We start from the raw sequence: 15,588 nt of genomic DNA on the forward strand, positions 1-15,588 counted from the left end.
CCCCCAAGTCCCTCTCGGCAGGGCTGTTCTTGATCCTTTCTTCCCCCAGCCTGTATTGATACCGAGGGTTACCCCGACCCAGGTGCAGGACCTTGCACTTGGCCTTGTTGAACCTCATGAGGTTCACACAGGCCCACCTCTCCAGCCTATCCAGGTCTCTCTGAATGACATCCCGTCCTTCTGGTGTGTCAACCCGCACCACTCAGCTTGGGGTCATCCGCAAACTTGCTGAGGGTGCACTCGATCTCGCTGTCTAAGTCATTGAAGAAAACATTAAACAGCACCGGTCCCCGTACGGACCCCTGAGGGACACCACTCATTACCGGTCTCCATCTGGACATCGAGCCATTGACCACTACCCTCTGGATGCTACCATCCAGCCAGTTCCTTATCCACCCATCAAATCCATAGCTCTCCAATTTAGAGAGAAGGATGTTGTGGGGGACCGTGTCAAAGGCTTTGCAGAAGTCCAAATAGATGACGTCCATGGTGGTGGACAGGTACTGTCAGACTCAATGTTCTTAAAGGGTTTTTTTCCAATCAAATGATTCTATGATGCTATAATCCTATTTACCTGCAAAACTTTTGCTGCTTTGTGAAAATTTGTTTTACGCAATTTTGCAGTTGGGCAGTTTGCTTTCACTCCCCAATGTTGCACATAATGCATATTCTTAATGTTTTGCAACTTTCTGAAACTAAGACATTTTGCCTTTCTCAGTTATAGGTCAGAAGTAAAAGCCAGACAGGATGTGAAACCTGATATCCGGCAACCTCCATTTACAGACTACAGGCAGTCCTCAACGGACTACCGACAGCCTCCGCTGGACTACAGGCATCCGCCGGTGATGGATTACCAGCAGCCACCACCTCTCGACTACAGGCAGCCGCCCTTGATAGATTACAGGCAGCACTCACCCGACACCAGGCAGTACCCTCTGTCAGAGTACAGGCAGCCCCAGGTACAAACTGAAATACGGCACTCCTAAAGAGAAAGCATTAGGTCATGTACATTGGTAAAAAAGGTGACATTATAGAAGCAAAAGGCACCTTGATTGTTTTTACTCTGAGTTACGATTTCTCCGTAGAGGAAATTACTCCAAAAGCATTAATATTAATGAAGAACTATGTGATCTGTCAAATAACACTACATTTATAATTGTGTGACTATAATGTTAAATAAATGTTATTTTTAAGGTACTGGAGAGTTAAAATAAACGTTCTAAAATAAGCTTCCTTTGCATCAGCAGAGGAATTTTTTTTGTTCCTAGGAACATAATACAGAGTTCAAACAGTGGATGTACTTCATTCTGACTGCATTTCTACAGCACTGCTGAAAACAAAGATTTTATCTAATCTGAATAAATAAATAAATAAATAGATGGGAATCCTGACTGATAAAATTACATGTATGTTGGTAATGGGGAGAAACTACTTGTGCAGCTAGTTTCTTTGACATCAGGCATGATCTTACAAATTCGAAGAAATAAACCTTAGATGAAGAGTTATGTTACCCTGGACAAGACACTGCTGATGCCAAATATTTATACTGACGGCTGTGAAGGTTTGAGGATTTAGCCCAAAGTTCAGACTTTCAAAAAAATCCTCCTTTCTCCTTATATAAAGTCAGAAAAAAAACAGAGGTCAGGAAATATAAATAAGAGAATGTAAACTTCTAGACACTATATGCCAGAACCATATATAGGTGGTTTCTATGTCCATATTTTCAAAGCCAGACACATAAACTATATCAATGAAAATATCCAAATTCTTAAATGGGATCCAGAGAACCCTGAAAATTTTATGCATTTCAGTATCTAAATAGCAAATCCATTTCCCCTGCACATATCTTATAAGAGGCTTCTTAGCATCTAGAGAGATGCTTAGACTGCCTGTTTCTCACTGTCTCCAGTTAATTCTCTAAGCACTGGTTTGCACAACTCAAAATTTCTTTTTTTCCTCTGCTCCCATGGCTCTTGCAATCTTGGCTGCCAATGGATCAGAAGCAACAAAGCAGCCCCCTCTATGGGGCTGGTAGTTAGGGTCCACCAAGGCAAAACTGGAAAGATGAATCTCGGTCTCTGCAGGACACAGAAAGGGGAAGGTCAAAGCTCCTACTTCCCACCTCCTCCTCAAGGCACATGCTTTAACCAAAGTGATGAGAGTTACTGTACTTTGTGACTCCATGCAGTCCAGCCTGCTGATCCTGTTGAGTTCTGCTAGGAATTTAGGAGGTGTCACTCCTACTAATTTTCAGTTGTGATGATGCTTATACAGGAACTATCTGCTTCCTCACTTGCCAAATCAGCACTTCCTGCATAGACATTTATACTCAGGTACCATGGAAGTATTGAGGGTGAATATGGAAACCATCTAGAGAGCTTTTGGTACCAGGCAGCTGCTGGATGATGACTTTTCAGGGTGGTTTAGACTTAGACATTTACATTTTGCTAAAGTGTCTTCAGAAAAGACCAAAGTCTGTCAGTACAGAAGTATGCTTTGAAGGTCCCTTTGCTTATATAAGTTGGATAGATGCACTTTTGAAGAGATGTATTTTAAAGTTTTCTTGAATGTATACCATGACGCTCATATAGTTAATTTTCTTTCATTTTGTATTTGTCTATACAGGACTTCGATTATTTCACCGTTGATTTGGAGAAAGGAGCCAAAGGGTTTGGGTTTAGTATTCGAGGAGGAAGGGAGTACAAAATGGATTTGTATGTGTTGAGGTTAGCAGAAGATGGACCAGCAATAAGAAATGGAAGGATGAGGGTAAGTAAAATGTATTATAACAATTTTTTCAGCCTTTACAGATATGTTTGCTGATAGGGTCAATGAGAAAGCAGGTTTTTCATCTCTGATCAGGTTTTAAAGAATACCAATGCCAAAAAAATCAATATAATTTTTTGTCCTGGAAGAGCTGAAGAAGTTACTTGAAACATATAGTTGGTCTGTGCAGTTTCTTTGTGGAATAAATGTATTGCTTGATGTTGATAGAAGCTTTTACTGTGTTATATGTTTTTTCTCCTTATTCTTTCATTCATATCTAAGCAACTTAAAAATCTCTGACAAAAAGTTTGATATTTCTTTGATAATAATATCAGCATAATTAACATAATTGATAATAATACCAGCATAATTAACAGTTATCTCTCTAACCACAAAAGCAAAGTGATAGCTACGAAACCTAAGACCTGGTCTGTGTTATTTTACTGATTTAATCAAGTTGTCTTCATAGTATTTGCTAAGTTTGCTTATCAATATTATTCAATCTTGTTTGTAGGGATCGGTTGTCACTATTTGTCTGAATAGGTCTTAGTGCATCCGAGCCCAGTATTGATAGAAACGGTAGTAACACCACATCCAAATACTGAATCTAAAAGCACACACTTAAGAAATTCCATGATTAAAAAAATACATGTTCTGTGTAAGGAAAAATAACCTAATAAAAATAGATGGGTTTAATCGGTCTTAATATGCCATCAGAGACTATCTGTAAATAACTCAGGAGTTTTAGGATGCTTCGTATTACTCTTAATTTGCCCACTTTGTAGAATTTTAGAAGTCATTTAGTCATACCATGGAGTGCACAGTATTGGCACTGGGAGCTTGCATAAGTGAGCAATGGCATAAGAAGTCCCAGTTATGAGGAAGCCAGGCAGGCAACTGGTAACTGAGGAATACTCCCACAGTATTTGTTATGTGAAATATAGGTGAATTAACGCAGCATCTAGAACTTTAACTGAAGAATATCTTCTCCGGTGAGTGTGTTCATCCTTTCCTTTACTGTAGCACTATCACAGTCAGTTGTTCTTAATGACAAGGGGTAATGGTTTTAAACTAAACCAGGGTAGGTTTAGACTAGATATAAGGAAGAAATTCTTTACAATGAGGGTGGTGAAACACTGAAACAGGTTGCTCAGAGAGGTAGTGGAGGCCCCATCCCTGGGAACATTCAAGGCCAGGTTGGATGGGGCTCTGAGCAACCTGATCTGGTTAGCGGTGTCCCTGCTCCTGCAGGGGAGTTGGACTAGATGACCTCTAGGGGTCCCTTCCAACCCAAAACATTCTATGATTCTATGAAAAGCTGTAAGCAAGCTGTACCTGGAATCATATACTTGGAAACATATGGCTAAGGTTACAGAACAACAGAAGAACAATGCCTTTAGAGAGGGTTCATGTCAAATAATAAGCTGTATTAGGCAAAAAATTAAACTATTAAAATGTGTGCATCACTTGAATAAACAAGTACCACAGAATAAATTTAGACTATCCACTCTGTGAATAACCTAAAGTGTGTTACACAAATACACAGCTTTTTTCAATTTCACTAGGAAAAGTATGGTATCTTATAATGAAAATAACTTATTTTAAAGCTTTTTTTCTTGATGTGACCACAATACACAGCCAAGTGTTATTCTGGCCTGATAGCTGTAACTGGGGGTTTTTTTCTGCCCTTTAAAAGCATCATTCTTTGGAATCAGTTTTACCCTCCAGCTTTGTCACTGAGTCTTGTGTTTTATGCTCCTGTTAAACAGCCATTTTAACCTAACAGCCACAAATGGGTTTGGAACTTGCGAGACTTTTATCTCCAGTGACCTGTAACTGATGGACAGCAGAAGCTCAAGAAACAGCTTTTTCAAAACAAAAATAGAAAAGCAAAACAAAAAATAATAATTGCTGAAAGAAATAGACTGTATAGGAAGATGTGCAAGGGAAGCAGAGTTCTGTACCCATATCTCCTCTCCCAAGTTTACATCTGCTGTCAATAATGCAGGTACATTCCCATTTCTTGGCTGGGACCACCAGCCTGCTTGCTGCAGTTCTGCATCTCTCCGTTTCACAGATGCATCTCTATAGCAAAATATGCAAAAATCTGTTCAGTGCTTCTCACTTCACATATCATCATCTTTAAAGATCAGATTCTCTGACCCTAGGCTTTCAGCAGTGGGGATAGTAAACCATGCTTATGTGGTAGGATCTTACCAGGGGCATTTTCCAGCTAATAGTTCTTCTCATGATCTACTTATCTCTGTTATTGGTTTTGCTTCCTGTTTGCTCCTCCTTCAACAGCCTTCTTTGATTTGACTGAAGCCTTACAGAAAAGCATGAAGCAGAGAACAGAAGGTGCAGAACGTTCTTGTAGAAAGAAATAATGCATATAAGTCCACCTCTATTCCCACTCATGAAGCCAAGAAAACAAAAATTAAACCAGCTAAACTCTTAAAAAATAGAACGTATAATGAAACATGTTACCTGTAAAGCATTTAGGTGTAATAATTAAATGTATTCCAAAATAACATTTTGTTATCAGTTTAGTTATAGCCAGCAAAAGCCCTGATAAAGGCACATTCATATTGATACAAATTTCCCTACTTTACAGAAATAAAGTACTTTAAAGCAATAGAGCTACATCTATAGTAGTGGGTTTATAAATTTGTATAATTGAAGCAATGCAATCTCTAACTGCAGACAGCTCCAGACAGGCAAGTCAAAATCTGTATGTTGTACTCTGTTAGTGGGCACTGCAAAACCATAGTGATGGGATGAGCCCAACAGCTACATTCCACTTGGACAGGTGCTATAAGACGTGAAAGTCTTGTCATCACTTTCAAGGATTCTGAGGTCTAAATGCATGTAAAAGTGCGCATTACAGATGCAGAATATAAATTTAAAGAAGTAAGAGCTAAGATATTATGTAAATAAAGAACTGGTATGGAACTCTCTCTTTTAAAAGAAAACAGAGTAGATGCATTACTAAGGAAGGTAAGCATGTAAGGAATACAAAGGAGCAAAGAGAAGTTGAACAAAAAGGCCACAGTGAAACAACATGAAGAAAGTGACACCAAAATTGGGGCATCCTTATGACACTTTCAGTTTGTTCTTCAGGCTATTATGAGCTCCAGTTGAACTTGGAATCAGATGAGAGAACGGACTCACAGAGCAGGAACTGGAAGTGATGGTCTTCCACTGTCCCTGTCAGAACTGTGTGGATTTGAAAAGATTGATGGAAGGGGGGAAAAGTTTTAATGAAGTTTGTTATCACATCACCATTTCCTATCAGAAGTCCTGGTCTTCCTTCCCACTAGGAATGGCGTGCTAAGCGCTTTGTGTTTTTATTGGAAACAAATCCACTGAGGAACACCCATTTTAGGATTACAGGATCTAAAATAGTCTTTAATCTCCCTTCATGACTGATGGAGCTTTCTACTTTGATTTTCTGTTGAATTGTTCTGCGAACTGGAAAGGTGAAAGTCTAGTGAGTTGATGTCGTACAGAGTTCATCAGTCTCACTGGCATATTGCTTTTCTACTCAAGGATTCCTTTCTGCTAGCCTGTACAGACACTGCATTATGTCTTAATGTTCAACTAATTATTCCCTTAAAAATGGTTTTAAAACTTTCACAGGCTTATTACACCGTTCTTAGCCGTGGCACTTTTATATGCACCGAGACTTTTATTTGGGCTCATAGACTCTGCTTCTGCAGAAAGCCCAAGCATACATCCTAGTTTAACTTGGATTCACCTGTCTCTAGACGTGGGAAGGAAATGCCATCAAAGGATCCAGAAGTCTACAGGAAGAAGTGTTTCTTCACATGTGTCCCCTGCCTGCATGGTTGGTAAAATATTCTCAACCAGTGTTGGAGAGCCACAGACATAATTGTGTTACTTCGTATAAAACCATATGTCAGGTCATATACCACAATTGACTTTGGCAGGATTTTGCTGCAATTCATGGATAAGACATATGGAGATTCATTACAAAGACCTCTGCAGGGGGGAACCTCATCACTGCACTGGAAGTAAATACAGATCCCTCTTAATTCCGACAGCTGAGCAGAGAGCAAGCTACAACAGTTAATTCTGAGAAGCTTACCATAACAAAGGTTTACAGAACTTGAAACATGCGACTCAAAATACTTCCAGTAAATTAAGTGAATTTTCACAAAGAACAAGATATCCTACAAATTAGGAGTAACAAAGTTTCATTAGATCTAAGAAAAAGGCTATAATAGAAAACACGTTTATCCAAAACTTTAAATGGCAGATAGACTTGCTGAGAGCTCAGAGTTCTAAAAATGTATCCCCACTCTCCTTTCTGCTTCAGGATGAGGGAGTACCAGAAACATAAGACTCTGTCCATACCATGGAAAAAAAGGATTGAATAGGACCATGTCTGTGCTCCGTGTCTGAGCACATCAGGACTCCATTTCTCCAGTAATCCTAACATCAGGAAAAAAATTGGAAACTAGTTGGTGATGGCGATGTTGGAAAATAAGGCTGCAAGGCCTAGTCTCAGAGTAGGGCAAGAATATGACGCACATGCTATCAGTGATAGTAGCACTGAGTTGAATCAGTCACCAGAAATGAGGGACCTAACACAGCCAGTGTAGAGCACAGTCCCCACAGCCTTTGAAGATTCAGACACTACTGGCAACAATTTTACAGGTCTATTTAGATAAGGCTCACGATAACTCACATTTTATTCTTCTCTCACATTGAGGGCAATGATCAGCAGAGCTCTGCCTGCAGATCTCTATCCCTTCCCTGTTGGGGAACTACTGACTGCTCTCAGGAGAATTGTTAAGGATGGTCATAGCGTTTGCTAGGCATGTGAGATATGATCAACAGATCTCTTACTGCCTTGAATGATATCTCCTGCAGCCAGCATGTTTATTGAAACCAGCATCAAACAAAGAGCCTGTGGTTGAGGGCTGCAGAGATACAGAGTATCTTGCACAAATGGGTTTAGTGAATGTGAAATTCATGAAGAATGAGGGCGAAATGTGCTTTTTTATACACAACGTGCATCTGTGTCATTTTGTCACTTTGTGAATTACATCCTTTTTTTCACATCTTCCGCGAAAGTCATACTTCTCATCTCTGACATTTCTAGTTTCATTGTCTTGTCAACTCATTTTTCTCAGTCCATGTACACCAGTTAGTCCTATCTCTAGCTTCCTCATATCTCTTACTACTACACTATTTTTCTCACTCTTTTGTAGATTTTTCTTACACATTTGCAGAACACACATCTGAAATACAGGCACTGCAGAATTTTCTATCTTTCGTGCTTTGCAGTCCTCCTTTGACTCTTCAATCCTTTTTCCTGTTTGTTGTTTTTCCTGCAGTCTGTGCCCCTCTTTGTTTCAGTTGTACACAGCTGGAGATAAAAACAGGCACAAGGGACAGGAAGCTCCAACAGTGTAAATGATGAGCTTCTGTGCTATTGTTGCATAGGAATTTGTGGGGCCTTGCCTGGTCTGTCCTAGGTTGCTGAGTGAGCAGCACAGTGAGACTCACAACAGTAACCAACCTGTGCTGGGGACAGGTTCATGGCATTCTGCAAACTAGCAAGATTTGTGTATTTCATCCTTTCCCATGACAATAATTGTTATTCAGGAATGTTGTTATTCAGGAAGCTTCATCCGCCTACACCTGGAATTATTCCTAGCAAAAAAAAGATAATTTAGTATTCAGGAGCCAAGGGTCAAAAACAGCAGGCAGACAAGAGGGACCCTGCCTCTTATTTGGAAGGAAACAGAACTAAAATTTCAAATCATGGAAGGCATATGCATTACATTTGACACTGCTGTCAAAACCCATGTATGAGCATTTGACAGCATTCAAAACTGACATTTTCCCCATTGTAAGTGTCCTGAGTACAAGGTCAGGCAACTTCTTGGGTTTTTTTTCCTTCTGACAACACGACTTGTGCATTTGTGTTTGCAATAAAAGGTACAGAGTGCCTATGAAACTCATAACCTGGTTTAAAGCCCTCTCTTGAGCCATAGGAGGCATAATTTTAAGTCCCCATTGAAAAGCCTAGAGGCCAGGCTTCTAAACAGTAGGGTGTCGTGTAATAGTTGGCTATTGCTAACTGTGTCACGCGGGACAAATCAATTAGGATCAAGACTAACTCTCCAGGTTTCTCAAAGGAATAGGCAGCATGTAGGCAGCTATCTATCTGGGCTCTGTAAAGTGTGTAACAGTGGAGTTTAACAAGGGAATATGAACCTATCTCCCTGGAGCAGGACACTCCTGAACGTCTCAAGTCAGGCACCCAGAAATCACTTGAGCTATTTTGGGTTCAGCGGATAGATGGGCAGAGCTGAAAAGCAGGCAAAGTTTAGAGCAGCTTTAGTTAATTATGTCCCTACAGTGTCTGGAAAGGCTTTTATACCATGCAAAGCAGAAGTCTTTTTCTTCTGTGTTCATCACTGGATTTTTCCATTTCAGCTTCCTTGATTGCTTGTTGTTACACACATTTAACTTGGTGTTCATCTAGTCACTTTATCACTGTATCTGTTTTTAGCAGACCTTGATTTCTAGGTTTTTAAAAGATCAAAGTAATCCATTTCCACCAATTAAGGCATCATTCCCTGTCTGAGGCTTGAACATAATAAGGTTTCCACAGACACTTCTTTTAAGCCCATATCATCATGTGTAAAGTATCATCATTTTTTTAAAAATGTATTTTTAGTAACTGTTTTCTTGCATCTCAGAGAAGAAAAAAATCCAAGCAGAAATGGCTGGGCTGCCACATATACTGTTTTGTGAGATTCCTATTCCTCAGCCAAATTTTGTACCAGAAATGACACACGGTTCTTTTTTAGCTTCACACACAGGGACCTTCCCCTAGTCTTTGTGATTCCACTCTCCATGCATTACTGCTACATTTCTCCAGTCCCTCCAGAACAGAGTCTCTGCAGTGTTATCTCATTTTTTTGGTAATCCTATTGCCAAAGGAAAGGGGTAAATATGAAAAAGCACTGATTGTTAACAGGACTGTTTCCTGTCTGACACTATCTGATAAAAGCTCAAAAGAAAGAATGAACAATTTCTGACTCTACAGTAAATGGAAATCTTTAAGAGCATGTTGCTATGAGGACCCCACAAAGTGCACTGGCTCCTCCCTGGTATAGACCCTTTCCTAGATTTCTTGCAAATGAAGAATAGAGTTTCTGTTTGGGATGCTCCATCATTGGTTAACCCCACATCAAAGGGTCTGCAGTGGAATACAGCTGAGGTTGCAGTCAGTAAGTACAGGAAACAAGAAGTAGCTCAGCTCAGCTTGACTATGATTAGAGCAAAAAGTATTAAAAGTAGGAGGCAAGCAGTTGTCACACAGTAGAGGTAGTAAATGGCAGATACTGACGTTTCTTTAAGCAGCCAAGAAAGCTGCAGTAAGGAAATGGGAAGAAGGCAAGAATGGCTTGATCAGTCATGACTTTCTTACAAACATTTAAGGCAATCATTGTCTCCAAAAATAAACCAAGAATCGGCTAGTATAATCCTTAATTATTGCTGCCCAAAAGCCTCTTGCAAGTTTACTCTGGTCACAGAGAGCATAAAAGCAGGAGCAGTGGTAGGTCCTAACAGCCAAAGAGGTCTTCCCCAGGTGGTGCTCTGGGAGCAGTAGGGAGTCAGCGGCTGAGTGCTTGACATGAGAGGGCTTGAGAAGGCCATCAGAAACCCCACTGAAAAGTCACTGACATTTAGATATAAAATACTGACTTTATGCCCGCACATAAGGGACAGAAGAACATTTCAGGAGCATACAGTGCTCCACCAGCCTCTGTTTGACTGAGGTCTTGTGCACCCATCTGAAAGACAAATGCCTACAGAGTGATTCATGTCAGTTAAGTAGCCAATCTTTTCTACATAAGTAGCACTTACTCTTAAAACCTCCAGCATACCTGGCTTACTTTATGCTGTAATATAAATCTTACCTTCATAGTAAGTATTCAGGGAATGTCAACACTGTCATTACAATGGAGCACAAAGACAAAGATATTTTTAGTCCCATCCATTTATTCTGTGATTTGTGATCTATCTGAATGGTACAGGAGGATGTTAGCTATGCTTTCTCACCGAATTGCATGTCCCTTTGGGGTAATCTCATTCACACACCAATTCCCTACTACATACATCACTGTCCAATCTCACTTGTAGTGAGACTGGGTGTGATTGATTTGAACTCTTGGAATTCAGCTGGGATACTCGAGCATATGAGCTGTATGCCAGCCTGTGGCAAGAGGAGCTCAATGCCAGGCTAGTGTAACTGGCAGAACTCAAGGAAGAATATATTGACATGCAGACATAAAGCTGATCAACATTCTTGTGTCTGTACAACAAAGAAATGCAAACTGAGGTCCTCGGGGATCCTGTGTATATTTTGACAGTGTAAAAGCTTAATAAATCGAGTGAATTAACTGTAGATGAACTATTATTCAGCATTTCTCAAAAAAAAAAAAAATGTGTATTGCTTTTAGAATTTGTTTGCAGAAAGGTAAGGAGAAAGAATATTTCTCTCACACATTTAATTAACAACATTCTTGCAAAAAATGTACTCAATCCAATGCATTCAAAGCATCCTTGTAACTCTATGCCCAATAGCAAAATCCTTCAAGCCAGCTAAGAAAAAGAACAAGTTAATAATCGTGCTACAAATGGCTTAGTATGAAATTTGAAGAGTAAAATACTCAGTCGGCAGGCAGGCACCATATTTAAATCTGTATTTCAGGGAAGATTTATAAAGGTTTTCAGGTCTAAAAAGTTGATTAGCTCTTAAAAAGTTAAGAATCAAGAATGCTAGAAAAAAATGAGTACACCACATGGTGCTGCTCTGATAACTGAAACATTTTGTCCAGCAACAGGAATGACAGAGGCAGCCTCTCTCTTGTGTTTTCCCAAACTGCGACAAGCAGAAACTGGGATAGATCACCTACAAAGGTAAAAGGATACAGACATTAGACCCATTCCTAAGGCCCACCCAGCCCAGTACCCTCACTCCAACAAGGAGTAGGATGCATCCAAGTAGAGGATGCCTGGGAAAGGAATATAGGACAAGTATGAAATGATACTTCACTGGGTGTAACAACATCCAAGCCCCTGGCAATCAGCAGTTAACAGATTTCTCTATGCTGGAATTTTCATATTTAGTATCTAGGACTATCTTTTAACCATTTAGTTGAATTCACTCTGCTTTTGACATTCCTGATACACTATATCAATATATTCCAAAGCTAAATGCTTGCATTATTTAAAAAAAAAATCTTTATTTTGTTTGCAGCTACAACATAATAATCTTGTGATTTCTTCCTCAACCTCTGCATCATTCCTTATTCTATTGACCTACATCATATCTACCTTTTTCCCACTGAAGCTTACCAGTCAATTCCACCTTGTCTCATAAGGGAGCTGTTCTTTACCCTTGACCAGCCTTATTGGCCCCCTCCAAACCATTTCTCAGTCAATCATGTTTATTTGGAGATGGAAGCACCAGAACAATCTGTCATTTTCAAGATATTGGTGCTCCTAAATGATGGTTTCTCCTTTATTCTCTGTTCTTTCTCTAACAATTAATATTCTGTTTGGTTTTTTGACTGGGCTGGCATTTTCAGTAGGCTAGCCACAGGCCTACGAGATCTGCCTCTTCTGGGGTGATGGTTAATTTAGAGTGACTGTGTGTGCAATTTTCCACACGTACCGTACTTAGCGCTTAGCACTTAGCACCGCTGAATTTCACCTGCTGCTTTAACACACAGTATTGTGCTACCTGTTTACAGCTTTTAACTTTAAATTTAGATTTGACAGTCCTGCATGGTATTGTGTTGCCTGCAAATCTTATCACCCCAATCTTCAACCTCTTCACCATACCATTTACAAATATGCAGAACAGAATACTCACTATGGTAAGGTCTTTTGATTGTGAAAATTGACCACTTATTTAAATCATTTTTTTCCTAGAATTTAATCTCTTCCCTAGAAGACCCTATCTTTCTCATCCCACAGCAGAGCCTTTACTGAAGGCTTTACCGTTAAAAGCTTTCTGAAAATGTCAGTATACTAACCAGATCACATTTATCTATATAGTCATTGACAGCTCCAGGGACCTGCCATGGATCTGTGAGGAATGGCTTCCCTCTGCCACAGCCACACTGACTCTTCCCCACTGTATCATCATTATCCATGTGCCAACTAACCCTCACCATCCTTATTGCTTCCTTCCCTCTGCTCAATTGAACATGAGATGCGCTCAGTTACTTTGCAGGACTGCCCTTAAAGACAGATGTCACACTTGCCACTTCCCATTCCTCTGCTACTCAGCAACTTACTGATTTCGGCAGTAGATTACATCCTGTAGTTACTAGTTCAGCTTCATATCCAAATTCCTTTAGAGTCACGGATGAATGCCACCTACTTCTGGTGGTTTCTTACTACCCCTTTCATCAGTTTGTTCTAAAATCTTTGCCACCGACGCTGCTGTTGCAGTCAGCTCAGACTCACCCCTGTGGCGAGCAGACCCTCTGCAGGAGTTTTGCTGCAACCATTGATGCAAACAATTTGTCTAACTTTTCTCTGCAGTCTTTTCTACCTTGCATCCAAACTATCTTTCAAGATCTGGGTTCTCTGGCAGGCTTCTCACCTCTGGTATGTTTGAAAGCATATTCTTAGCTCTTACAATTTAGCAGTTTTCCTCCTCAAAATATTTTTGTGGGTTTATGTTTAATTTGTCAGAGGTTATGTTCTTTTCTCTTTTGCTGTTTGGATGCAACTTTGGATGAAGCAGTCTCCATGATCATTCATACCCAGGCTTCTATGTGGGATCTATAAAATCGGTTTGTCAAATCTTGAATTTGCTTTGCTTTTGCCTAATGGGAACTGCCTGAGGCCATCAAGAAGATACCAGAAAATTTTCATCTTCCTTTTTAACAGTCTCTACTGGTTCCCATCCATGATTGCAGTGGTGAAGTGCATGCTATTAATATTACATTATGCTACACTGAGTCACCCTAGCTCTATTTAAAAAAAGTAATGGTATATCAATTAACTCCAGTAAGATAATGAATTTTCCTTTTATCTTTGACACCTTTAATTCACATATACATGGGTTATTTTGCAACAATGCTGCAGAAGAAATCAGGTCTCTGTAGTACCAGAAGACCACTTTGCTGTTTGCTAGCCACCCACTACTGCAAACCCCATTTCTCTCTCCTGCACTCCCCATTCCCCGCAGACACTCAGTCATGCACATTTTGACTTTCCAAGCTCTCTTTCTGTAACAGCACTGCTAATGTTTCTCCCTGTCTCAGGAAGAGGTGAAAAAGTGAAAAGAAAAAAAGCTAGAGCACCTGCCGAGGAGTGGTGTGAAAGCCACTGCGGCCTCTGCACCGGCCCAATCCATGTCCTGTGACCCCCCTCCTCCCCGCAGCGTGCCCTCCTCTTTTGGGGAGGAGGCAGGAGCGGCTTTCTGTGGGAACAAGGAGTCAGGCAGTTCTAGCGGTAAGAAGCCACAGCTGCTTAAACAGCTGGTTGGCCACAGAAAAAAAGAGCTTGTGTCTCTAAACCTTCATGGCTGGTTGCTTCAAAAGTGACATGGGTTACGTTAGTGTAATTCCTCCGAAGAGAAATGCCATGTCTCTTACTGAGACACCCAAGCTCACATACCTAAAATGCACTGGAAGGAGTCCAAGGCTAGAAACATCCCATAACTTCGCTCAGGCCACACATTACACCTGGGATTTCCAGGCAGTACAAATTCTCTGCCACAAGGAAATTTGCACAGCAGATATCCAGCCTATGCCTAACCCCAGGCAATGATATTAGGGCCTGGCAGTACTTGGAAATTCACCAAAATAGATATTCTGGAGTTGCTATTTGGTCTCCAAGTGCAGACAATCTCTCAGCCTTTTAGACTCATTAACAATAACAACAGCAACAAATAATATGCAAAAAATGTTTGAGTTATAAAAATAGAATGCACATATAAAAGGAATTAAGTGTAATTAGTCTCTTTCCTGAGGTTTAATTATAAAATGCATTAATAAAATGACAGACAGAAATGCCCTCTGCACAAATCATTTGAGGCTGCTTTTATCATTAGATTTCCTCATTTAACATAGAATGAAAATGTGCATACACAATTAATTTCATTTCGGGCAACCGGGAACTATACACCTGCTTAGAGACTGTTCCTTACGCACTGACAGAGGCAAACGTACACAAGGCTATCATCAGTAGTTTAAAAGTACGTTTGAGCGAGGAAAAACCTATTTACTACATTAAAGATATATGTATATTTCCTTCTGATTTAGCCTGCTTCTGAAATTCTGTTTGTATGTATGGTTGGCTTTTTTAAACAAGACAAGTAATAATTACTGTAAAATGTGGCCAGAACAAAGACTGAACTCACATGTACTAGAAGCACTTTATTCCAATGATTCAGAGAAGCTTTACTGTTTGCTTTCTAATTAACCTATCAATAGTGATGTCACTTAAACACTCCTTAGGAATATTATCTTCTCATTATTGCCAGAAAACATTCTGCCCAATTTTATAGCTCAGTTGTTCTTACACATGGATGGAGCATCTGAATTAACTTGAACTGAGACAGATTTTTTTAAGAGGCATTTCCCATGCACACAAACTACTTTCATAATTACATTTAAATCATTAATATTCAACTTTAAAAGCATTGGGGGGCGGGGGGAGGGAGGGGGGAGAAGGATTCAGTGCTTACTTTGTGCTTGCACAATGTAAGAATATAGTAGAGGAGCATTCTCTTTATCAAATGCCATTGGGTCA

The 15,588-nt window shown here is 40.0% G+C and overlaps 1 protein-coding gene across 1 annotated transcript in view; it reads left to right on the top strand.

Moving 5' to 3' along the window:
• Nucleotides 1–15,588, top strand: part of MAGI2 (membrane associated guanylate kinase, WW and PDZ domain containing 2) — a gene marked incomplete at its 5' end in the record, with an annotated part of 532,170 nt that overhangs the window by 487,348 nt on the left and 29,234 nt on the right. The window contains 2 exon segments of the mRNA XM_035896847.1: nt 719–959; nt 2,626–2,769. Of these exon segments, the coding sequence (XP_035752740.1) occupies nt 719–959; nt 2,626–2,769 (385 nt within the window).

This window comes from Egretta garzetta, unplaced genomic scaffold, assembly GCF_000687185.1.
Source record: "Egretta garzetta isolate BGI_Z169 unplaced genomic scaffold, ASM68718v1 scaffold156, whole genome shotgun sequence".
NCBI lineage: Eukaryota > Metazoa > Chordata > Aves > Pelecaniformes > Ardeidae > Egretta > Egretta garzetta.